The sequence below is a fragment of the Schistocerca cancellata genome, chromosome 4 (genome assembly GCF_023864275.1).
Source record: "Schistocerca cancellata isolate TAMUIC-IGC-003103 chromosome 4, iqSchCanc2.1, whole genome shotgun sequence".
NCBI lineage: Eukaryota > Metazoa > Arthropoda > Insecta > Orthoptera > Acrididae > Schistocerca > Schistocerca cancellata.
The window spans coordinates 717,373,992-717,400,875 of NC_064629.1; the positions used below are offsets into that span (position 1 = coordinate 717,373,992).

General features: G+C 44.7%; 1 protein-coding gene across 2 annotated transcripts in view; it reads left to right on the forward strand.

The window, feature by feature from the left end:
* LOC126183598 (protein turtle homolog B-like) overlaps nt 1-26,884 on the forward strand; it is a 454,143-nt gene that overhangs the window by 248,161 nt on the left and 179,098 nt on the right. For both annotated transcript variants that reach the window (XM_049925703.1, XM_049925704.1), the window contains exon 3: nt 18,693-18,903. In XM_049925703.1, coding sequence (XP_049781660.1) covers nt 18,693-18,903 — 211 coding nt within the window. The remainder of the gene's footprint in view (nt 1-18,692; nt 18,904-26,884) is intronic.

Here is a 26,884-nt window from a genome sequence, read left to right on the forward strand (position 1 = left end):
TGAAGAAAGTATACCTGTTCCAATTTATTACACGGAAAAGCACCCTGAATTGAACTCGGCCCTAAAAAAAACAAATAGGCGGGATAGTCTGGGCTAGACACTGTTACAGATTGGCTAACTTATGGTATGAGGGGGAGCCAGGGCCCCATCCGAACGAAGGTGGTAAGCTCACATTTCTCAAGGAAACGTGTCCAAATACCACTTTGAAACTTACTCTCACCGACGGAAAGTCATCGCTTTCTACCAAAACTTCAGACTGACTTTTTCACACATAAACTCCCTGAAGAAAAACGGTTGAAAATCGTTTTGAAAGTTCTTCCAGTGCAAGTCCCTGTAGACGAATTGCCTAAGGAAATCCGTGGAAAATGTTTTCCTGCAACCACTGTCTCAGTACAGAGGGTGTGTGTGTAATCTTATGGGACTTAACTGCTAAGGTCATCAGTCCCTAAGCTTACACACTACTTAACCTAAATTATCCTAAGGACAAACACACACACCCATGCCCGAGGGAGGACTCGAACCGCCGCCGGAACCAGCGGCACAGTCCATGACTGCAGCGCCTGAGACCGCTCGGCTAATCCCGCGCGGCTTCTCAGTATAGAAAACGACAGAACCTGTCCAAGTACTTGCGATCTCATTTGTCACCATTCTGCCGAAAGATAAGGACAGCGGCCCTATCTACAAACTTCAGTGTGTCTGTGACACCAGGGTTTGAGTCAAAGCCTATTAAACCAAGAGGGACTGCATCAGTGTAAGTGCTGCTAGCTTTTTGAGCACTCAGAGAATTACCGCCGCCTCCCACCAAACTACGTGAGATGTGCAGGCTACCATCACTCTCAGGAATGCACACTACCAGGTGCCTGAACTGTGAACAACAGCACCTTGTCACGTATAGGAACTACGCGAAGTTTCAAAAACTGCTCCAAGCCTACCAACCATGGAGGTAAGAATAAGGGGAGATGGTGCTACGTATCCCAGCCGTACTACGTTTTGAAGCCATGGGGGCGTGGCTCGCTGCCATGACACTCTGACCAAAACATTGCCAGTGTGCTATAGCGCTGCGTGTATTACAGTCGCTAATTGCACCATATACGCATGTAACGTCATGAGATTGGTTGTTTCAAAGTTTTTGTTTAAAATAAAATCTCGTAAAGGCGAAATTCCGCGTTTCTTCTGATTAAAAATAGTTTTTAATGTAATATTACGAATAGCTAGCCTTCAATGTAAACGATACAATTTTGTTAATTCAGTAATAAACGTGTATCACAAACTAGATAATAGAAACTGAAAACTAAGTTAGCTATATCCTCCCTCCAAAGCCCCATAAATACATCTTGTTTGTAATACGTAATGGGACATTTCAGTTACGTTACACTACTGGGAAACACTGTTCATTACCACCAATATTTATTGAAATACGGTACATAGAATGGCAAATCTACACAGTGTCCTGTTTAGGCCTATACTTTACGCCAGTTAATGTAGTGTTAGCTTTTAATCTGGTACATGATGAAGACAAAGTGAGTTACTCAACACTTCGATTATCGACGATACGTACGTATTATACTGAAACGTGAACTTGAAAACTAAGAATTTAATTCCTTGAATTAACATACCTTTTGCAAATGTTTTGGGTGTGTAGGGAAAACTGATGGTACAGCATTTTCCCGGAGCCTTACTGTTGAAAGGGAAGTTCGGTCTATGTCCTCTTCTCGGAAATGCTGAGAACATATAGTGGTCCATTTAGACGCACGCCAATTCTTCCTCCTCACGGCATTCTCCCACAGAGCTTTCCGACTTTCATTTTTAGGAAATCTAAAATCATACAGGAGAAAAACACGCTATAGTACAAGTACCGATGTAGCACACGTTCATTCACAATGAAGTTGTAAAGTCACACTTAACGAGACAACTTACGCATGAAATGTTATTCCCTTCGATTTCGCATCACAATCAGAACGATTCGTACATCCGAAAAGCACACAAGTCACCATAATAGCGCAAAATCCTTCCAAAAGCGATCGACAAGCCTATGCACACAAGCTTACAGCAGCAATGTTTTGGTGGGATTGAGATGGCTACCCTCGGCTTCACGTAGTTTCACAGCTGTGACGTCACGGCGTCTCTCTCTATTCTTACCTCCATGCTAGCAACGATGAGCTGCTGCCCGAGCACAACCTCCTCGGCGCACATCAGTCGTCAGGTCGACGTCCCAGGACGTGTACGCCTTATCTGCTGACCGAACACAGCCACTTTATACGCCGCACCAGCCTCAACAACAACAACAACCACCTCAGCAACATCGAAATCTGCCACGAATTACTTCTCAGACTCGACGACAGACTTACGAACGACCTGCCAGCCCTGAACATCACCAGCAACAACCGCACGACGAGTTTACCTCCTTCAGAGACTTGTCATGCTAGCATTCACAGGTATTGGGAAGTTGTTGACAGCGCTGCAACAAAATATTAAGAGTGTATTGTCGCTAGTGAAGATCTTGTTAAAGCGTTCGTCCGCTTTAAAATGACCCACAGGGAACATGACACTAACCTCCGCTTTCAAATTTCGTAACGTGCAAGGTTATAAGGCGGACAGAGTGGGCCGCAGGAGAAGGAGCACTGTAGTCTTCGTCAAGAACACCTTTACTCACTCTGTGGAAGTCGTACCGCCAGTGATGTCTTTGGAAGAGACAGCTGTCACAGTCAACACAGCGGTTGAGAAAGTGACTCTCGTCGCGGATTATCTCCCTCCATACAAGGATCTTATCCCGGATGACCCCCGCCACATATTCCATACTTACGACGAGGTACTGCACGGCGGTGATCTGAATGCCACAAATACGACCTGGCATTCGCTGACCACCAACCCCCAGGTTCGCATCCTGTATGATATAGAACTAGAGCTGGATGCAGCTCTCTATGGTCCATCACAGCCGATCAAGATACCCTTTTCTCAATGCCACAAGGTCGATGTATTAGATATCGCTGTAGTTAAGAATCAGCAAACTCTCCCATGAACCAAGGACCTTGATGTTGGTGGGGAGGCTTGTGTGCCTCAACGATGCAGATAGCCGTACCGTAGGTGCAACCACAGCGGAGGGGTATCTGTTGAGAGGCCAGACAAACGTGTGGTCCCTGAAGAGGGGCAGCAGCCTTTTCAGTAGTTGCAGGGGCAACAGTCTGGATGATTGACTGATCTGGCCCAAAATAGTCCCCCATTCGGATCTCCGTCGTTATCAGGAGAAAGAAAACTGGCGTTCTACGGATAGGAGCGTGGAATGTCAGATCCCTTAATCGGGCAGGTAGGTTAGAAAATTTAAAAAGGGAAATGGATACGTTAAAGTTAGATACAGTGGGAATTAGTGAAGTTCGATGGCAGGAGGAACAAGACTTCTGGTCAGGTGTATACATGGTTATAAAAACAAAATCAAATAGGGGTAATGCAGGAGCAGGTTTAATAATGAATAAAAAAATAGGAGTGCGGATAAACTACTACAAACAGCATAGTGAACTCATTATTGTGGCCGAGATAGACACGAAGCCCACGCCTACTACAGTAGTACAAGTTTATATGCCAACTAGCTCTGCAGATGATGAAGAAATTGATTAAATGTATGATGAGATAAGAGAAATTATTCAGGTAGTGAAGGGAGACGAAAATTTAATAGTCATGGGTGACTGGAATTCGTCAGTAGGAAAAGGAAGAGAAGGAAACGTAGTAGGTGAATATGGATTGGGGCTAAGAAATGAAATAGGAAGCCGCCTGGTAGAATTTTGCGCAGAGCATAACTTAATCATAGCTAACACTTGGTTCAAGAATCATTAAAGAAGGCCGTATACACTGAAGAACCCTGGAGATACTAGAAGGTTTCAGATAGATTATATAATGGTAAGGCAGAGATTTAGGAACCAGATTTTGAATTGTAAGACATTTCCACGGGCAGATGTGGACTCTGATCACAATCTATTGGTTATGAACTGCAGATTAAAACTGAAGAAACTGCAAAAAGGTGGAAATTTAAGGAGATGGAACCTGGATAAACTGAAAGAACCAGAGGTTGTACAGAGTTTCAGGGAGAGCATAAGGAAACAATTGACAGTAATGGGGGAAAGAAATACAGTAGAAGAAGAATGGGTAGCTTTGAGGAATGAAATAGTGAAGGCAGCAGAGGATCAAGTAGGTAAAAAGACGAGGGCTAGTAGAAATTTTTGGGTAACAGAAGAGATACTGAATTTAATTGATGAAAGGAGAAAATACAAAAATGCAGTAAGTAAAGCAGGCAAAAAGGAATACAAACGTCTCAAAAATGAGATCGACAGGAAGTGCAAAATGGCTAAGCAGGGATGGCTAGAGGATAAATGTAAGGATGTAGAGGCTTATCTCACGAGGGGTAAGATAGATACTGCCTACAGGAAAATTAAAGAGACCTTTGGAGAAAAGAGAACCACTTGCATGAATATCAAGAGCTCAGATGGAAACCCAGTTCTAAGCAAAGAAGGGAAAGCAGAAAGGTGGAAGGAGTATATAGAGGGTCTATACAGGGGCGATGTTCTTGAGGACAATATTATGGAAATGGAAGAGGAGGTAGATGAGGATGAAATGGGAGATATGATACTACGTGAAGAGTTTAATAGAGCACTGAAAGACCTAAGTCGAAACAAGGCCCCGGGACTAGACAACATTCCATTAGAACTACTGACAGCCTTGGGAGCGCCAGTCCTGACAAAACTCTACCATCTGGTAAGCAAGAGGTATGAGACAGGCGACATTCCCTTGGACTTCAAGAAGAATATAATAATTCCAATCCCAAAGAAAACAGGTGTTGACAGATGTGAAAATTACCGAACTATCAGTTTAATAAGTCACAGCTGCAAAATACTAACGCGAATTCTTTACAGACGAATGGAAAAACTGGTAGAAGCCGACCTCGGGGAAGATCAGTTTGGATTCCGTAGAAATGTTGGAACACGTGAGGCAATACTAACCCTACGACTTATCTTAGAAGAAAGATTAAGGAAAGGCAAACTTACGTTTCTAGAATTTGTAGACTTAGAGAAAGCTTTTGACAATGTTGACTGGAATATTGTCTTTCAAATTCTGAAGGTGGCAGGGGTAAAATACAGGGAGCGAAAGGCTATTTACAATTTGTACAGAAAGCAGATGGCAGTTATAAGAGTCGAGGGGCATGAAAGGAAAGCAGTGGTTGGGAAAGGAGTGAGACAGGGTTGTAGCCTCTCCCCGATGCTATTCAATCTGTATATTGAGCAAGCAGTAAAGGAAACAAAAGAAAAGTTCGGAGTAGGAACTAAAATCCATGGAGAAGTAATAAAAACTTTGAGGTTCGCCGATGACATCATAATTCAGTCAGAGACAACAAAGGACTTGGAAGAGCAGTTGAACGGAATGGACAGTGTCTTGAAAGTAGGGTATAAGATGAACATCAACAAAAGCAAAACGAGGATAATGGAAAGTAGTCGAAGTAAGTCGGGTGATGCTGCGGGAATCAGATTAGGAAATGAGACACTTAAAGTAGTAAAGGAGTTTTGCTATTTGGGGGGCAAAATAACTGACGATGGTCGAAGTAGAGAGGATATAAAATGTAGACTGGCAATGGCAAGGAAAGCGTTTCTGATGAAGAGAAATTTGTTAACATCGCGTATTGATTTAAGTATCAGGAAGTCGTTTCTGAAAGTATTTGTATGGATTGTAGCCATGTATGGAAGTGAAACATGGACGATAAATAGTTTAGACAACAAGAGAATAGAAGCTTTCGAAATGTGGTGCTACAGAAGAACTCTGATGATTAGATGGGTAGATCACATAACTAATGAGCAGGTATTGAATAGAATTGGGGAGAAGAGGAGTTTGTGGCACTACTTGACTAGAAGAAGGGATCGGTTGGTAGGACATGTTCTGAGGCATCAAGGTATCACCAATTTAGTACTGGAGGGCAGCGTGGAGGGTAAAAATCGTAGAGGGGAGGGAGACCAAGAGATGAATACACTAAGCAGATTCAGAAGGATGTAGGATGCAGAAGGTACTGGGAGGCTAAATAGTTCAAATGGCTCTGAGCACTATGGGACTCAACTGGTGTGGTCATCAGTCCCCTTGAACGTAGAACTAATTAAACCTAACTAACCTAAGGACATCACACACATCCATGCCCGAGGCAGGATTCGAACCTGCGACCGTAGCAGCAGCGCGGCTCTGGACTGGAGCTCCTAGAACCGCACGACCACCGCGGCTGGGGTACTGGGAGATGAAGAAGCTTGCACAGGTTAGAGTAGCATGGAGAGCTGCGTCAAACCAGTCTCAGGACTGAAGACCACAACAACAACAACAACAAGAATCTTCATCCAAAACTACGGCTACACACTATAAATGATCTTTCTTCAGCCCATCTGACGTTTGTAGGCGTCATTGAACGTGGACTTCCTTCACGACCTCGCATAAGGAGAACAGTCAAGTGGGACCAGTTCAGTTTTTATCTCAACAATAACGTCCGCCCGACCGTGACTTTGGACTCTTAGGAAACGCACTGACGGCACTGTTCAGATGTTAACCAATAAAATTCGGACGGCTAGTAAACGGGCGTCCACAGTGGTAGTCCTTCCAGAATCGAACGTCGAACCGTTTCCGCCACTGCTTAAAGAACCTAAGATCCATGGGAACAGGAGCAGAAGGTGCAGGAAGCGATGTCGAAATCCGGCCGACAGACACGATACGATCCGTGTTTCATGAGAACTCTGCCGACGAGCGGTAGAATGGAGACGGAGCTGTTGGGAGGACAAAATGGAACAATATCTCCTCGATACCAAGGAAGGATGGCAACTACTTCGACGACTCCGACAACCCACGTCTGCCAAACGTGTTATTCGAGGTCCTGACGGCCTTGTGTATGATCCACTGGCGAAGGCGGAGCTTTATTCGACTGTCTATGACCGGCAGATGTCGACTCCACAGCCACCATCAAGGCTTGCAAGAGGAGAACAGACTGCTGCAATTAGTCACTGACTTCCGACGGCGACCGACGCAGGATCGCCCTCTCCTGACGACGCCACTCGAGAAAGTTGTCCACACAACTAAGAACAGTGCACCTGGCCAGGACTATATCGGCGATGCTGAATTCAGACATCTCCCACGAATGCCTCTGTTACTGCTTACTAGGATTATTAACAGCTTTCTTATGTTGGAGTACTTCCCGGACACATGGAAGATAGCTCACGCTATACCATTTCCGAAGTCTGAGAAAGATCATTCCCAACCAGACAACCGTCGCCCGATGAGCTTATTGCCTACTATGGGGAAAGTGCAGTAACGAATTCTCCTTAACAGCGTCACAGCTCAGTTGTAACAAAATAACATCACACGCCCACAACAGTTGGTATACAGGCAACGTTGTTTGCAGATCTTCAGCTCATCCAGATCACTGAATTTATCCACACACACACACAAACGACGCTATGTTGTGGCGAGACCGGCGCCCCAGGATGCTGTCGTGACTGCTGGCGGCATGTCTGTACGCAGTACCTTCCCTCTTCTGTTTACAACCAACCTCCTAGATGATGCAGGGGCCATATCTGGTCTGCAAAACGTACACATAAATGTGGTGACCGGAATGTGTAGGCGGCAGCCCTACATACTCAACACTATTAACTGAGTGGGAGGATATTTAAGGCATAGTAAACTCTCAGCTGAAGTGCTCGATTAGCCAAGAAACTTCCTAATCATAGTCAGTGTGATTTCAGAAGACATTCAATACTCCGTAGCGTGGTACTCCTGGCGGTAAAACATTTAGAAAAGACTACCACCCTATTTGAAACGTCACTAGGTCTGAGAAGGAATGAGGTTTCCGTAGAAATCGTTAACTCAGTCTTACTCCTCTCACCCTTTCCCACGATCCCTCTAGCTGTTATGGGCAGCAGAATGGTTTACAGTAATAACTACAACTTTGTCACAATCGTTAGTAGCACACCATCTGAAAGGATGCATTAATGAGCATTATTTAATGTTCTGTATTCCTTTAATGAACCAAGAAGAGTACATGTGTTAATTTTTATTACTACTTTCATGCTTTCAATCCTGTTGAAGATGATGATGATGATGATGTTTGGTTTGTGGGGCGCGCAACTGCGTGGTTATCAGCGCCCGTACAATTTCCCAACCTTTGCTCAGTCCAATTGCGCCACTTTCCTGGATGATGATGAAATGATGAGGACAACACAAACACCCAGTCATCTCGAGGCAGGTGAACATCCCTGACCCCGCCGGGAATCGAACCTTCAATCCTGTTGAGCTGCGTATGGCGCTAAAATGTCTAAGTTCAAAATCTTCGATGAGGCTAAGAACTTGGTTTGAAACTTCCTGCCTGATCGAATTGGTGTGCCAGGCAGGAACACGAAACTTGGACCTTTGCCTTTCGCAGGCAAGTACTCTACCAGTGAGCTATCCAAGCACCAGTTCCAGCAACTTTACTTCCTCTTGCACCTCGTCTCCTAAGGTCCCCAGTTCGAGTCACTATCCGGCTCACAGTTCTAATCTACCAGGAGCACTACAATCAGCACCCACTCCGCTACAGAATGAATATTCATTCTGCGATCATATCTGATGATTGTCTCACATTAAGAATATCAAGTACACGGCGGAATCAACTAAGGTTTACTTTCTTAAACCTCGTAACTATCTCCCCTTGCCACACAGAAGTTTGAAATTTGTTTCAAAGGTGCTTAAAACCTTCCTCTGTAATGATGCAAAAGCATGGTGCTCTGCGACGTCTCTCTCGGGCTCGATGACGCTTCAAACAACAAGGTGTCGATACACGCGCAAAAAAAGTGAGACGTCAGAAAGTTCATGTGAGGTGTAAAGTGAGTTAATGATGTTACATTGGCATAAAATTTCACCAAAATTTTGCCCAACGCCTCCGTGGACTTATCACACGAAAGGAACGCCTTCACACCCCATATTACCCACATTTCACCACTTCTTTTGACGCCACTGCGATGGAGGTCAGAACCACGACGCTAGTGTCGAAATCATGTGGTTTTGTTATGGATGGCCGAGGAAAATGTTTCAGATACACAGACACAGTAGACACGGAAAGGCATCAAGAAGTGGCATAAAGGGCGTAAATGAAACTGATTTCCAAACATCTCGCAGTCTAAACGGGCATTTCACAGTGCCATGAGTAACAGGACGACGTTCTTGACATCCTATAACATTGCTGGCAGTCCCTCGGACGATTCAACTTTCTCTAAGGACACAACAGTCCCGCAACCCCACTTAATGTACTCACACCTCTTTGAAGTGTAGCACGATCAGCAGTTCTCTTTTGATGTACAGGGTGGGAACACTATGGACCATCAAAACCATTCGGCGAAATTTGAACATGATTCGAAGCAGCAAAGGATGTTTCTGCTTTTTCAGCCCTCCTGTTCAGCACCCGACTGTCGTGTGATTGCAGTGGAAGGAGGGGGGGAGGGGGGAGGGGGCGGGGGCAGTTACCTGCACAACCTGTTTTGAGCACGTTAAAAGTGTACCTGTACAGAGAAAAACCGTAATGGATTCCTATGCACTTGCAGGTAGGCATCCCCTTGATACCATTCAGCTGAGAAGCACTACACTGCTACTCCAGAGCCTGCTTGCAAGCATACGGAACCTTATGTATGTCAAGATGTTGCCTGCCCTTGGCGTCTAGGAATCTGTCACTGATTGTCTATGTGCAGGTATATATTTTTAAGGTTCTCGGCAAAGGTGCACGGGTGGCACCGAAGGAGATGCCAAATTGGGGAATCAAAGAGGGACGCTTTAGAATTTTATTCACAGGTATCAATGTCCCAACACCTCTCTCCCTCCTCCTCCCGTCACCTCCCCCCTGATGAACTCACAACACCAGGGTGTGAAACAGGAGTGCTAAGAAAATGAATAAATCCCCTTTGCTGCTTCGGATCGCGTTTCTTCGAATGGTTTGAGCATTCCCTAGTGGTTTCACCCTGTACACCAGAGCAAAAATTGCAGCTGCACTTCACGCCAAGGTGCGACGATTACTTGAATAGAGTTGCAGTGATAAGTTATCCTTACAGAACGGCCGAATATGAATCGTCCAGACGGTATCAGCAGTGTCAAAGTTTGCCAAGAACGTCATCCTGTTCCTCATCACATGGTGAACTGCGGTTTTCGACCTCGATGTGTGTGGCAACCAACGCACCAATGGACGGTGTCTTTCCTTTGTCCCCCTTTATGCCACTCCATGAGGACTTTTCGTGTCGTGGTGTGTCTGAAACCTCTTCCTCGGGCACTTATAATAAAATGACAAGATTTCTATGCTCTGCATTATCTTTAAAAAAGCTACATTGGGTACTCTGATTTCACACCATCTTAAGGGAATTCATGCATTTGAGCTACGATCGTGAATTGGTGTTGCTCATCAACTACGATTCTATCAGTAGACATTGAGACTATCCAGAATATGTATCCAGTGCGGAGGTCAACAACATCCAGGACTCCATTCTCCACCTACGGAGGTACGAGAATGATGCGTTATTTAGCTTTATACACTCCTGGAAATTGAAATAAGAACACCGTGAATTCATTGTCCCAGGAAGGGGAAACTTTATTGACACATTCCTGGGGTCAGATACATCACATGATCACACTGACAGAACCACAGGCACATAGACACAGGCAACAGAGCATGCACAATGTCGGCACTAGTACAGTGTATATCCACCTTTCGCAGCAATGCAGGCTGCTATTCTCCTATGGACACGATCGTAGAGATGCTGGATGTAGTCCTGTGGAACGGCTTGCCATGCCATTTCCACCTGGCGCCTCAGTTGGACCAGCGTTCGTGCTGGACGTGCAGACCGCGTGAGACGACACTTCATCCAGTCCCAAACATGCTCAATGGGGGACAGATCCGGAGATCTTGCTGGCCAGGGTAGTTGACTTACACCTTCTAGAGCACGTTGGGTGGCACGGGATACATGCGGACGTGCATTGTCCTGTTGGAGCAGCAAGTTCCCTTGCCGGTCTAGGAATGGTAGAACGATGGGTTCGATGACGGTTTGGATGTACCGTGCACTATTCAGTGTCCCCTCGACGATCACCAGTGGTGTACGGCCAGTGTAGGAGATCGCTCCCCACACCATGATGCCGGGTGTTGGCCCTGTGTGCCTCGGTCGTATGCAGTCCTGATTGTGGCGCTCACCTGCACGGCGCCAAACACGCATACGACCATCATTGGCACCAAGGCAGAAGCGACTCTCATCGCTGAAGACGACACGTCTCCATTCGTCCCTCCATTCACGCCTGTCGCGACACCACTGGAGGCAGGCTGCACGATGTTGGGGCGTGAGCGGAAGACGGCTTAACGGTGTGCGGGACCGTAGCCCAGCTTCATGGAGACGGTTGCGAATGGTCCTCGCCGATACCCCAGGAGCAACAGTGTCCCTAATTTGCTGGGAAGTGGCGGTGCGGTCCCCAACGGCACTGCGTAGGATCCTACGGTCTTGGCGTGCATCCATGCGTCGCTGCGGTCCGGTCCCAGGTCAACGGGCACGTGCACCTTCCGCCGACCACTGGCGACAACATCGATGTACTGTGGAGACCTCACGCCCCACGTGTTGAGCAATTCGGCGGTACGTCCACCCGGCCTCCCGCATGCCCACTATACGCCCTCGCTCAAAGTCCGTCAACTGCACATACGGTTCACGTCCACGCTGTCGCGGCATGCTACCAGTGTTAAAGACTGCGATGGAGCTCCGTATGCCACGGCAAACTGGCTGACACTGACGGCGGCGGTGCACAAATGCTGCGCAGCTAGCGCCATTCGACGGCCAACACCGCGGTTCCTGGTGTGTTCGCTGTGCCGTGCGTGTGATCATTGCTTGTACAGCCCTCTCGCAGTGTCCGGAGCAAGTATGTTGGGTCTGACACACCGGTGTCAATGTGTTCTTTTTTCCATTTCCAGGAGTGTACTAGGATAGTAGCTGAGTACCCAACGTTGCCCAGGTATACACGGGTATTTATTTCAATCTTCTATTAGGCCATCTCCCCCTACCCCCTCTCTCTGTCGTCGTCCTTCCCTCTATCTCTGTCCATATCCTCTTCGCCTCCTCTGTCCATTTCCTCCTCCCCTTCTCTCTATCCATCTTATAATCCTCCCTCTCACTGTCCATCTCCTCCACCCCCAATCCCTCCTCTCTCTGTCTCTCCATCTCATTCTCCCTGTCGTTCTCTCTCTGCCCATCTTCTCCGTCCTGTTTCTGTCCATCTCCGCCCCCCCCCCCCCCCCGTCTCTCTGTTCATGTCATACGTGCTCTCTCTGTCTCTCCCTCTCCTCCTATTTATTTTTTTATTTACACGTCAAATTCCGTAGGACCAAATTGAGGAGCAAATCTCCAAGGTCATGGAACGCGTCAGTACACTAAATTACTACATGAAAGTAATAACAAATAAAAATAAAATGTTTGTGAACCAGAAAAAAGTCAAGCCATAAGTTTCAGTAAACGCAATCAACAATACAAAAAGATTCAGCTTAATTTTTCAAGGAACCCTTCGACAAAATAGGAGTGGCCCATGAGGAAACTCTTCAGTTTCGATTTGAAAGCGCGTGGATTACTGCTAAGACTTTTGAATTGTAGTAGTAGCTTATTGAAAATGGATGCAGAATTATACTGCACACCTTTCTGCACAAGAGTTAAGGAAGTCCGATCAAAATTCAGGTTTGATTTCTGCCGAGTATTAACTGGGTTTATTCTTGGGAATAAGCTAATATTGTTAACTAGAAATGACAGTAAGGAAGAGGCTAATATCAAAATACCCAGACTCGTGAACAATGGTCGACAAGAGGTTCGTGAACTTACACCACTTATTGCCCGAACCGCCCGTTTCTGAGCCAAAAATATCCTTTTAGAATGGGAAGAGTTAATCCATAATATAATACCACACGATATAAGCGAATGAAAATAAGCGAAGTAGACTATTTTTCGTGTCGAACGATTACTCACTTCAGATACCGTTCGAATAGTAAAAATGGCAGCATTAAGTCTTTGAACAAGATCCTGAACGTAGGAATTCCACTACAGTTTACCATCTATCTGAACACCTAGAAATTTTAACTGTTCAGTTTCAGTAATCATATGCCCATTCAGTGAAATTAAAACGTCAGGGTTTGTTGAATTGTGTGATAGAAACTGTAAAAACCCAGTCTTACTGTGACTTAGCGTTAGTTTATTTTCTACAAGCCATGAACTTGGCCGGCCGAAGTGGCCGTGCGGTTCTAGGCGTTGCAGTCTGGAACCGCGAGACCGCTACTGTCGCAGGTTCGAATCCTGCCTCGGGCATGGATGTGTGTGATGTCCTTAAGTTAGCTAGGTTTAACTAGTTCTAAGTTCTAGGATACTAATGACCTCAGAAGTTGAGTCCCATAGTGCTCAGAGCCATTTGAACCATTTTTGAACCATGAACTTGGGTCATGAACTGCACTATTTGAAACCGAGCCAATGTTGCATACAAAATCCTTTACTACCAAGCTAGTGTCGTCAGCAAACAGAAACATTTTAGAGTTACCTGTAATACTAGAGGGCATATAATTTATATAAATAAACCTTCTCAGTCCATCACCCCAACCACAATAACAGGTTGGTGGTTCTTACTCCCACATTATTTCTTTCCAGGCAGTAACATGTGTACCATTTTTGGTTGAATTCTATCTAGGTATGTAAGAAGACCTTTTTATCCACGGCTTTACCCGTGTACGAACGTCACATATATTCTACTTATACTCAACATATTTCACACCAATTTGTACACATAATTCACCTGCATCTCTAGCGAATTTCGCCGTGCCATTTCGTTTTCACGCACCTCAATGTTTATGACGTCCTATTCCTGAGCTAAGTGTCGTAAAATGATATAATTTTCCAGACACATTGAGTTGCGTACATAAATAATGTCTGCAAAGTGTATCGTGTAAAGAGTTAGTAGTAAAGATGTACAGGGCTATTACAAATGATTGAAGCAATTTCATAAATTCACTGTAGCTCCATTCATTGACATATGGTCACGACACACTACAGATACGTAGAAAAACTCATAAAGTTTTGTTCGGCTGAAGCCGCACTTCAGGTTTCTGCTGCCAGAGCGGTCGAGAGCGCAGTGAGACAAAATGGCGACAGGAGCCGAGAAAGCGTATGTCGTGCTTGAAATGCACTAGCATCAGTCAGTCATAACAGTGCAACGACACTTCAGGACGAAGTTCAACAAAGATCCACCAACTGCTAACTCCATTTGGCGATGGTACGCGCAGTTTAAAGCTTCTGGATGCCTCTGTAAGGGGAAATCAACGGGTCAGCCTGCAGTGAGCGAAGAAACGGTTGAACGCGTGCGGGCAAGTTGCACGCGTAGCCCGCGGAAAATTGGCTCATGCCACAACTGGAGACCGACAGCGCCGACTTCATCTTTCAACAGGATGGTGCCCCACCGCACTTCCATCGTGATGTTCGGCATTTCTTAAACAGGAGATTAGAAAACCGATGGATCGGTCGTGGTGGAGATCATGATCAGCAATTCATGTCATGGTCTCCACGCTTTCCCGACTTAACCCCATTCGATTTATTTCTGTGGGGTTATGTGAAAGATTCAGTGTTTAAACCTACTCTACCAAGAAACGTGCCAGAACTGCGAGCTCGCATCAACGATGCTTTCGAACTCATTGATGGGGACATGCTGCGCCGAGTGTGGGAGGAACTTGATTATCGGCTTGATGTCTGCCGAATCACTAAAGGGGCACATATCGAAAATTTGTGAATGCCTAAAAAAACTCTTTGAGTTTTTGTATGTGTGTGCAAAGCATTGTGAAAATATCTCAAATAATAAAGTTATTGTAGAGCTGTGAAATCGCTTCAATCATTTGTAATAACCGTGTAATAAATTAAAACTTCAGCGGTAAACGTCTTTCGTTTCACCATTTTGTGGGCAGTGTCAGCGAGAAAAAGCTTTGTTATGGTTTATATGTGAAGCTTGTTGCATCTGACTCAGTGCTCTCATTTAAACTACTGGATGAATGAAGTTTGTGCATCTGCTCGTCGTGGGCTACACTTCTGTTTCACCTCCATCTCTTTGAGAGGTGGTTCTTACCGCCACAGCACTTCTTTCCAGACAATGAGTGATACGTGTAACAAATTTGGTTCAAATAGAAGAGGAGATGTGGAGGAAGCAAACAAATATACATACATATATACATACAAACATTTATTTTTAAAATATGTAGGTTTATCGAAATTAGAGAAAAGTATAGAAGGTTCAGCGAAATGGGCCAGAAGGATATAGATCGTTTCACAGAGTACTAAAACTTTCATTCTGTTATCTCCCTCGTGACTCTCTGAACCATGACTCGGCGGAAGGATTAGCGGAAAGTGAGAGGCGATAAAGTGAAAACTTACGACCCAACGGAAATGTGCCTCCTTTCGGCCACAATGAGAAGTCTAAGCCGTTCTAAATCGGTTAGAAATAGGACACAGTTCTGAGGCGCTTCGAATCTTCTTGCGAGTCGCTCAATCTATGCGAAGTGTGATGATGATGATGTTTGATTTGTGGGGCGCTCAACTGCGTGGTTATCAGCGCCCGTACAATGACCCAATCTTTGCTCAGTCCAATTTCGCCACTTTCCTGGATGATGATGAAATGATGAGGACAACACAAACACCCAGTCATCTCGAGGCAGGTGAAAATCCCTAACCCCGCCGGGAATCGAACCCGGGACCCCGTGCTCGGGAAGCGAGAACGCTACCGCGAGACCACGAGCGGCGGACCCTATGCGAAGTGTCTGAGGCCGTATACTTACAGTATACCAATACTAAATAATTTTCTCTATGTTGTAACAGTAGCTGCCACAGTAGTTATTGAGCCAAGTACTATTTTAGCAAGTGAAGAGACGAAATGTGTTGTAAATTTTGAGGTTACTACAGTGTCTTAAATTACCTCTCAACACTGAAGAGTGAGTTTAGAATATTTTCTGAGTTAACTGTTATAAACATTTTTCGTAAATGGCCAACCAAACGGACATCGCGCTTCCTGGCTTTGTTTTACTATACATATTTCTAAAATATAATTGCCAGAAAATTAGTGTGAAAATATATTTGAATACGTCAGGCGTTGAGTGATCAACTGTGAATGTGTGAGACTTTAAGCGATATTTTATTTTCAACAGTGCCTTACCACTGATTCTGTATTAGGTATTTTAATTACATCGGTAGAGTACGACTTTAGCTTGGTCGCTGGCAACAGTGTTATTGGTCACAATAGAAAAGATGCGTAATAATTATCATACAAATAAAATTGTATCTTGAAGAGGTATGTTACTGGACTGTACGTCAAATTCTTAAAATACGTTCCCCATTCGATCATAGATTCGTTCTTCTCCGTGCAGAGGTGTATAAGACTAATTTACACAACCGATCAGGGGACATTTATATCTTTCTTAAATATTTTCAACATTATAATTAAGATAATTTGTGTTTGTACATATTAACCCCAAATGTAAAAAAGAAAAACACCTTCCTGGGCCGGCCGGAGTGGCCGAGCGGTTCTAGGCGCTACCGTCTGGAACCGCGCTACTGCTACGGTCACCGGTTCGAATCCTGCCTAGGGCATGGATGTGTGTGATGTCCTTAGGTCAGTTAGGTTTAAGTAGTTCTAAGTTCTGGGTGACTGATGACCTCAGAAGGTACGTCCCATAGTGCTCAGAACCATTTTTGAACACCCTCCTGGTAGGAGTATTCATAAAAAGCTTGTACCTTTTCCATCAAATAAAGTTGTCACTATTCCCTGTAACAGAATCATACAATCTCATTCCTTTTACCCAAAGACGAGTGAATTATACGAACACGAGTAACACATATTCTGTTCACAAACTAAATTTGTCCTATTCCGTTTCTGAACACCTTGGTTAACACAGTGAACTTGTTCCGGAGTATAGTGGAACCACCGTCAGCCATTTTTATTTGCGATTTACGTCTCGTCTGTGAATTTTTAAGATTAATGAGGAGATTAGTCATAAAAGACACTCTTCCGTATCCGTGTTTAAATGGGTCAGAATTATTTACTCGCGGAAAGTCCCTCCTCCCCCTCTTTCCTCTCCCACAGCTATTCGAGTTTGCAAAATAGTTGAGACAACGTATGCGTGTAACTGGAAACTTTCGAGATTGTTGTGAGTAACCATACATCATCTTACGTATTCAGATTGCGTTATTTCTGTTTGTAACTGATTATTTATTACTGTCAGAGCTTCGAGAAGATATAAAGATCGAGTCGCTTTGGCCACCTTTAGGTCTATAAAACCTGTTTTTGTGAAAAATATCTCGTTACGAGCCTGTTTTACTTACTCTACAAACGAAATTTATTTCATATATTTAGTTCATTGGTTTTCGTATTATTCTAGATGAGCTGTTTTAAGGTTGTACTTCTTCTTGTAAAATTGTTCTTCAAACGGTACACGCCGGCCAACTGGAAATTCTAATATCTACCACCTACTCTCTACCCCTCACCCTGTCACCGCACTTTTCACATGCAGCTTTGTCTGATGGCTATATTAGTATTGATCGACTGTTCCGTTGCTTCTTCGTAGAATATTTTATACATTATGAATGAAACACACACAAAGCTGGTGTAATATTCTACTATATATTGGAGAATATTACACCAGTATTGTGTTGTTTCAATCATAAACCATTTTAGTACCTACTGGATAGTTTCGTGTTCATTATGTTAATGTCGAAGCTGCCATCCACGGCGACGACAATATGTCTACACTTATATTCCTTTTTCTGTTTTTGTCGATATTTCGAAGCTGGAATAGCCTTCCTGTTTATTCTGCTGCACATCATCGACTTGTAGATTACCCTGAAGCACTGTAGGTGACTGCTGAGACAGCGCCTTCTCCCTACATTCTCCGACTGAGATAGTACTCGTACTCTGTACCTAGTAACTTAAATGTTGTCGATTGTTAATGCTAACCTTACTGTCTGTCTTCTATTCCTCCTCCTCCTCGTTTCCCCAAATCTCCTAGACGCAAAGCTCCGCCGCTCTGGCCACAGACGGGCCAGCCAGGGTCGATCGACCGACCGCCAACTCATCCTCAGACAGTGTCGTTATTTGGATTGAATATGGAGGATCGTAGGGTCAGCACACCAGTCTCCTGGCCTTCATCGGTTTTGCAGACCTTGGGACCGCTGGTCCTCATCCAAGCAGGTCTTCAACTGGCATCAGAGGGCTGACTGGACCACCGATAAAAAATTCCTGGCAGTACTGAGAACTGAACCCAGGTCCTACACATGGAAGTCAGCGACACTGACAACTCAGCTGCGGAGGTGGACCAAACCTTACAAGGCAAATTCCAAATGGTTCCTTTGAAACAAACACTGCCGACATTTTTTGGCGCCCACGTCCAGTTCGTGCTTGTGTTCTTTCTCTAATGATCTCGTCGTCGACGGGACCTTAAACCTTAATCTTTCTTCCTTGTTCTTCATCATCATTTTCCTTCTCCTGTGTGCTGTCAGAACTTCTCTGTTATTCATCTGAACTCATCATTATAGCCTTCTTCGCAGACAAGAAATAGATTATTCTCTGAAACATTCATGCTTTGATACACAGCTGTAGTGTGGCGAGTTGACACGTTTCGTGGTGTGCAGGTGTCATGGGTGCGACATCGGGACATCCACATCCTGACGGTGGGTGGCTACACGTACACGAGCGATCAGCGCTTCGAGGCGAGCCACGATGCGGCGCGGCGCGAGTGGTCGCTGCACATCCGCTGGGCGCAGCGGCGCGACGCCGGCATCTACGAGTGCCAGCTCAGCACGCAGCCAGTGCGCAGCCTCTTCGTTCACCTCAGCGTCGTCGGTAAGCCACTGAAAACCACACTCACGTTTCCAAATTAAGATGGAAAAAATAACACCACTCTTTGTCATGTCAGTTGTGCTCGGAGCTCCAGTAAGAATAACAGAGTCGGTTCTTAATGCACCACGCTATGTCAACATACGTTGCACGCAATTTAGCGCCCGATTAACAGGGTCCCGATTAACAGGGTAAAATCGACCGAACTGGGTCGGGAGGAGAATCGGGTCAATTTTAGGAATTCCATCCTGACTGTCCCATACGAAGTGGTAGAGCAAGTACAGGATTATTCTAAGTGATGGACCCATTTTGAAAACTTCGTATGTATCCAATTACAAATCCAAAATGAACAAGCTTTATACCAATGAAAAAAGGAATTTTCAAAGTTTTATTCATAATGTTTGATGTCAGTTTAATAAATTTAATAATTTGTAATTAATTTTTAATAATTATTTAATAATTAGAAATGTTGTAATTGTTCAATGTGGCCGCCGTTGGCTGCGCGGCAAACATCGACGCGGTAGCCAAACTCGTCCCACACACGCGAAAGCGTATCTGCTGTTACTGAGTGCACGGCAGCAGTGATCCAGTTCCGCAGATCGTGGTTGGTAGGGGCGGGACGTAAACAGCTTCCTTCTCATAACCCCATAAGAAGTAGTCGCAGGATGTGAGATCAGGAGATCTCGGTGCCCAGGCTGTGCCAATGGGGAGGTGCTCCATCCTGTTAGAAAATGAAATCCTGGGTATCTTCTATAACTTGAGGCAACAGCCGTTGTTCCATCATGTCCAGGTACATTATTCCCATACAGTTCTTTCAGCAAAGAAAGATATTCCATGAATCTTTGTATGGGATACGGCACAGAACACGTTGAACTTCGGTGAGTCTCTTTCGTGTGGGTTTTCCTAACCCCATATGCGAACATTGTGTCTGTTGACTTTTTCATTCCCGGCGGGGTCAGGTATTTTCTCTGCCTCGTGATGACTAGGTGTTGTGTGATGTCCTTAGGTTAGTTAGGTTTAAGTAGTTCTAAGTTCTAGGGGACTGATGACCATAGATGTTTAATCCCATAGTGCTCAGAGCCATTTGAACCATTTTTTGACTTTTTCATCGCTGAAAATTACACGCTGTAGAAATGCGTCATCCCCCATATTTGTTAGCACATAACCACGAAATGCGAGACGCTTCTCTTTGTCATTGGAGTTGGGAACCTGCACAAGTTGTAATCGGTAGGGCTCGTACAGCAAACGCCGTCTCAGAACTTTCCATACAGTTGGTTTGGGGTTTCCAAGTTCTCGACTGGCTCTATTGGTAGACTCACTGGGACTGCACACAAGACTTTCTTGAATCGGTCGGACATCATCCTCTGACACACGCGGTCGGACTGTGATTTTTACTTTGCACATATTCCCAGTCTGTTTAAATTGCTTAAACCAACAGCTACTGCTTTTGCGAGTTGGTGGTTGAATACCGAATCTGGTACGAAATGCCCGCTGAACTGCAATTTGCGACTCACTTTTCGCGAACTCAGGAATGCAGAAAACCTTCTGCTCCACAATTGCCATTTCACTCACAACTGACAGCGAAATGGAATGACAGCCCTATTGCCGTGCGAACTCTACCGGCCGCTTCTGAAACCATCACTGCCCGCTTGCCGCCTCCCGCCATAAACTTTGAAAGTGACTTTCATTGGTATAAAGCTTGTTCATTTTAGATTTGTACTCGAATACATACGAATTTCGGATAACCCTGCATTGCCATACAGCGGTTGTGTTGGAGCTGGGCGTATGCTGTATCTGATCAAAAGTGTTCGGACATACAATAGTGGACATTAATATCGGGTGTGTCCACCCTTCGGGTTTATCAAGGCGGGAACTCCGCTGGGGACACTTTCACTTATGTGTCTGGAGCTCTGTGGAGGAATTGCAGCCCATTCTCCCTAAAGAGCTGAAATCCGAGAAGGACGCTGGAATCCTGATCGATGTCTGTGTTCTAACCCATCCTTAAGGTATTCCATTGGATTCAGGTCGGGACGCTGGGTAGGCCAGTCCATTTCAGGATTGTTATTGGCCACAAACCGTTGCCTCACAGATGATGCTTTATGACAAGATGCATTGTCATGCTGATACAAAACGGCCATCGCTCCAAACTATTCCTCTACTGTATGAAGTAAACAATGCTGTAAGATGTGTTCGTATCCTTCTGTATTTAGCGTTTTCTTAAGTGCGGTAAGTGGATCGTACTTAACCGCAAAAAACATCCTCATACCTAACACCACCTCCGCCGTACTTCACTATTGGTACTACACATGATGGCAGGTAACGTCCTCCAGGAATTCGCTAAACCCAGACTATTTCATCGGATTGTCAGAGGGGGTAGCGTGAGTCATCTCTCCAAATCACTCGTTTCCAGTCGTCTACTCTCCATTGGCGTCGCTTTTTTTTTCACCTCCTCAGGTGTCGTTTGGCATTGACTACAGAAATATTTGGCTTATGAGGAGCTGCTCGACAGTCGTACGCTGTGTTTTAAATTCCCTACATACAGTCATTATGCTAGCTGGACTGCTGGTAGCACTTTGAAACTAAGGAGTGATTCTTTCCGCTAATTTCATCCTATTTTTCACAACCACTCTCCGTAATTCTCGATGGTCCCTCTCCGCAAGACCCGGGGCTGTGGTTGTTACTTCGCGTTTCCACTTCACATTCACATCAACAAAAGTCGACTTGTGCAGCTGAAATGTCCCTGATGGACCTGTTACTCAGGTGACATCCAGCGACTAGCACATGTTCGAAGTCGCTGTGCTCTCTTGGCTGACCCATTCTGCTGTTATTCTTCTATACTGACAACACAGTACTCCCCACCTCCTTTTATAGTGGCGGATCTGCCTCTCCTGATATCTGTGGATCAATTCCGCGTAACGTAGGAGTTTCGTGATACTTTTGATCAGATACAGTAAGTTGGAAAGTAGAATACGTTGACAGATATGTTAATTACTGAGTTAAGGTTTGCGTAAGATTGTGCTGTTTGTGACTAGTTCCGAAAATATTCTACTTTTTAAAATAATTTTAGATGCAAATTAATATATCTCTGATAATTCGTTTAGTAATTCATTAAGTATTCGTAGCACAGTAAGTTTATATATTGGAGAAGGGGGTATAACGTCACTGCTACGTTAGTGTGCTTGCTCCGGACTACCAACTCAAGGAAAAAAAGGTTTTGCGTTTCCGACGGATCGGGTCAGTACAAAGCCAGTGAAACTGGTCATATTTTTACGTCAATTTTTAACTTGTTATTTTGTTTTCGATGTGTATTAGAAATTAGAAAATACAAAAGAAAAACTTCTGCCTTTGGAGCCAAAAATGCCATGCAATATTCAGTTAAAGCTTAACGCAGCGTAATTACGTGGGGTTCCGCATTCCTGTCTACAAAGACGACTGTAAAATGGGAAGATTCTTCAGCAAACGTAAAAGAGGGACAAATAGTATTTAGTAAAGAAGAAGAAAGATCAAATGACTCACATTTGGAAACATTTTCAAGGCTATATGAATGAAAGTGGAAAAAAAACAATGTTTGCAAAAAAATTGATTTCATTCAAAAGACGCCTTTCTGTTGAATGAAAAAGTACTGGCTTAACATCCGTTCTTGCTGGCTAGTATGTCGTCGATCCAAGATGATTATGATGTTTGGTTTGTGGGGCGCTCAACTGCGCGGTAATTAGCGCCCGTACAAAGTCCCAATTTTTTTTCACACTCCAATTTTTTACGCAGTCCAGTCGAGCCACTGTTATGAATAATGATGATGATGAAATGATGAGGGCAACACAAACACCCAGTTCCTGGGAAGAGACAATCTCCAACCCGGCCGGGAATCGAACCCGGGACCCCGTGATCCAGAGGTAGCAACGCTAGCCACTAGACCACGAGCTGCGGGCATCGTCGACCCAAGAAAACACACCAAAGGAAAATGAGCAGAATGTGTCACCTTCCGTTAGTCTAGTTAATGATAGCAATGACAAGCTAAATTCTGCTGTTTCATTCCACGACCTGTTGACATATCCAGAGAAGTCTACCCAAACTCTTCAGACAGGAACAGAAAGCGCTATTTCTTGGATCCTCAGAAAATATAAATGACACTGAAAAGAGGTGGAAAAAGAGTAGTGTCATGTAAGGAATACAGTTCGAGGAAGCGTCTTATTAAGAAGGAACTACCCGTGCAGGATGGATCATCAGACTGAGGTCCATCAGAATCCTCTGAAGAAGCAAACGAAGATAACGGCACTTCTTATGAAATCTCTGTGACTGAATACGGTGTATCGACGATATTTGGTGACTGAATTCAATGTCACGGCACAGAAGGGTTCCATGAGAAACGTGTTGTTGCACCAAGGAAGAAGTTTATTTGAGGAAAATGTGTTATTTCAGTGTCATGTTTATACATTTGTACTGTCCCTATGTGCCATGCCTACAACTTGATTCACCTTACTTGAAAAAGACAAACAGGCCATGCAGCTCATTCTTCAGATTAATTTTCTGGAACTATTAAAAACATTTACGTAGCGTTATATGCCATAATTGGCACGGAAAACTACATATTACAGAAGGATCAACAATGAAAATGAGTTCATGTGAAAATATGTCTTCTATTTGGACTTAAGAAATTTTGACTCGATTCAGCCGACCTCACCATAATTAAGTTTGACTGCAGATATACTTCGTGGGTTTTCAACTGGATAACATTGTTTAAGTCCCACAAAATTTAATCGAAGCAATAGTTCGACGTCTTTGCGTGATACAGTAGTTTCTACTGTCAGATGCGACTTGCAGCAGAAACTATCGTAACCACCTGAAGATGACGAAAGTTGATTCGAGAAAGTATTGTATGACTTACAGAATGTTATCCGGCAGCAAACCTGAGAACGTATTTACTAAAGAGCCGAAAGGAATATCTGACAAGTCACAACAGTTTGAATGGCTCAGCTTTACGCAAATACTAATATTTCTTTCCATTTTTCAAAGTTAAGAATTAATACAGGAATCAGTTAAAAGAGCAGCCAAAATATGGTTTCACTATCACTGCAAAGATTATGTTCACTTTCACTTAATGTCGAATGTTCATCACTTGAATTCCGAAATTAGTCATCCGAAGTAGGTGTTCCGAAAGAACGGCTGTGGTTCACGTGACATTAAGTCAGCGTTCTCCTATGAAGGAAAACGAGAACATGTTGACCATTCACGTAAGGAGCCAACGACTGTATTCCTTCCTTTCTCCGGTGCTACATCCAGCAAAAAAGGCAGACTCCTGGAAAGACGGGGTACAAGATCTATTTTCCGACCCCCTAAGAGGATGAAGGAAATGCTGCGCCCTGTTAACGACAATCTTGACCTCAGGATCCCTGGGACTTGTAACATTCCTTGTGAGTGCGAAAGAAATTGTATCGGCCAATGCACCCGCACCGTTTCCAACCGCTGTGCAGAAAATCAACGACGTACGAGGGTTGTCCAGCAAGTAAGATCCGATAGGTCGCGAAATGGAAACCACTGGGAAAATCCGGTAAAGCTTTGGACAGATGTATTGGGCACTGTCTCTAGTATGCCCGTCGATCGTGCCGCGTCGCTCTGTTCAGTTTTGAGTGAACAGTGAGCACCTAAAGATGCGTAGGGAATAGCTTCTCTCGCCTAGTATGAGGGCTTGGTTAGAGATTTCGCCTGTGTGATGCAGCCCACATAACACAACTGTCGAGCAGTTCCTTCTTCATGCGAATTCTCGGCCGCACACTGCAGGGGCAATGAAGACGCTCCTGCAGCGTTTCCGATGAGAAGTGTTTGATCACCCACTGTACAGTCCGTAACTGGCTCCTCCTGAGTCTCATCTCTGCTCACAAGAACCGCTGGCTATGGAGACAAAATTTTTCCACAGACAACGAGCTGCAGACCAGTGCAGGTAACTGGCGGAAAGCACAGGCGGCTGCTTTCTATGACGAGGATATTGGGACGTTGATACAACACTACGACACTCGCAGTTGGAGCGGCATCTATGTAGAGAAGTAGGTGGATGGTGTACCTAACTGTTGCAAATAAACCGTTCGTGGTTTTCACTGTGTTTACCATTTCGCGACTGATCGGAACTTACTTTCTGGATAACCCTCGTATTAAAAGCAGCTGCGTGGAGTGTCCGCTCGGTTTGAGGCTGTCAGATTAAAACTGTGTTCGCAGGAGTGCTTCTGTGAAGTTTGGAAAGTAGGAGACGAGGTACTGGCAGAAGTAAAGCTGTGAGGACAGGGTGTGAGTCGTGCTTGGGTAGCTCACTTGGTAGAGCACTTGCCCGCGAAAGGCAAAGGTCCCGAGGTCGAGTCTCGGTCCGGCACACAGTTTTAATCTGCCAGGAAGTTTCATATCAGCGCACAAACCGCTGCAGAGTGAAAATCTCAATCTAGTTTAAGTTAGTTTAAGTAGTGTGTAAGTCTAGGGACCAATGACCTCAGCAGTTTGGTCCCTTATGAATTCACACTCATTTGAACACTTTTTTATTATTAAAAGCAGAGAACTGGAGAAATCTTCAATTGCTGAGCACAGTCTTACACACAAGCACAAAATACTGTTTGACGAAACAAAAGTTTTGTGTCAGGCTCCTACATACCGGGATTTTGTGATTAAAGAGGCTGTAGAAATAAGAATGTGTGAGAAGAACCTCAACCGTGACAGCGGATATAATCTTAGCAGTGTATGGAAGCCAGCTCTCGAAGCAGAGAAGAGGCAGAGATTTCTAGTAATGTTTACACTACTAGGGAAACGGTGGCGCTACCAGCGCAGACCTTGACGCCATTTTCGACAGCATTACTTAATTGTCGACCAATCTCAAACCACCTATGCGTTATATAAGGCCACCACAGCAGCAGTTTAGACAGCCAGTTTGCTCTTGACGAAGATGATGGAGGTAATCGCCAAAAGCTCGAGGTTTTACCCTGAACTGACGCGGCAGTAAGTCCAAGAATGTTTTATACATATAAACAGAGGTGACAAAAGTCATAATATAACGATATGCACATATAGAGATTGCGGTAGTGTAGCGTACACAAGATATAAAAGGGTTGTGCATTGACGGAGCCGTCATTTGTACTCAGATGATTCATGCTGGAGCTAGGCACATGAGACACTCCATTTCGGAAATCATTAGGGAATTCAATATTCCGAGGTCCAAAGTGTCAACAGTGTGCCGAAAATACCAAATTTCAGGCATAACCTCTCACCACACAGTGGCCGACGGCCTTCACTTAAAAGACCGAGAGCAGCAGTGTTTGCGTCGAGATGACAGTGCTGACAGACAAACAACACTGCATGAAATAATCGTTGAAGTCAATGAGGGGACGTACGATGAGGGTATCCGTTAGGAGAGTGTGGCGAAATTTAGCGTTAATGGGCTGTGGCAGCAGACCACCAAGACGAATGTCTTTGCTAACAGCTCGACATCGCCTGCAACCTCTCTCCTGGGCTTTTGACCACATCGGTTGGACCCTAGACGACAGGAAAACCGTCCCGATTTCAGTTAGTAAGAGCATATGGTAGGGTTCGAGTGTGGCGCAGACCCCACAAAGCCATGGAGTCGAGATGTCAACAAGGTACTATGTTAGCTGGTGGTGGCTCCACAATGGTGTGGGCTGTGTTTGCATGGAATGGACTGGGTCCTCTGGTCCATCTGAAGTGGTGGTCATTGACTGAAAATGGTCATGTTCGGGTGCCTGGAAAACATTTTCAGCCATTCGTGTACTTCATGTTCCCAAACAACGATGGAATTTTTATGGACGACAGTGCACCATGTCATTTGACAATTCGAGCGAATGATTTGGCCACCCATCGAACATTTATGGTGTTAATGCGTCACGATTAGCCAGGAGGGGAAAGCAGCAGGCACCTGTTGAGGTGAAAAATCAAACATATTTTTAACTGCATGAATGTTTAATGCCATAAAAAAGACAGGCAGGCCTAGAAAAAC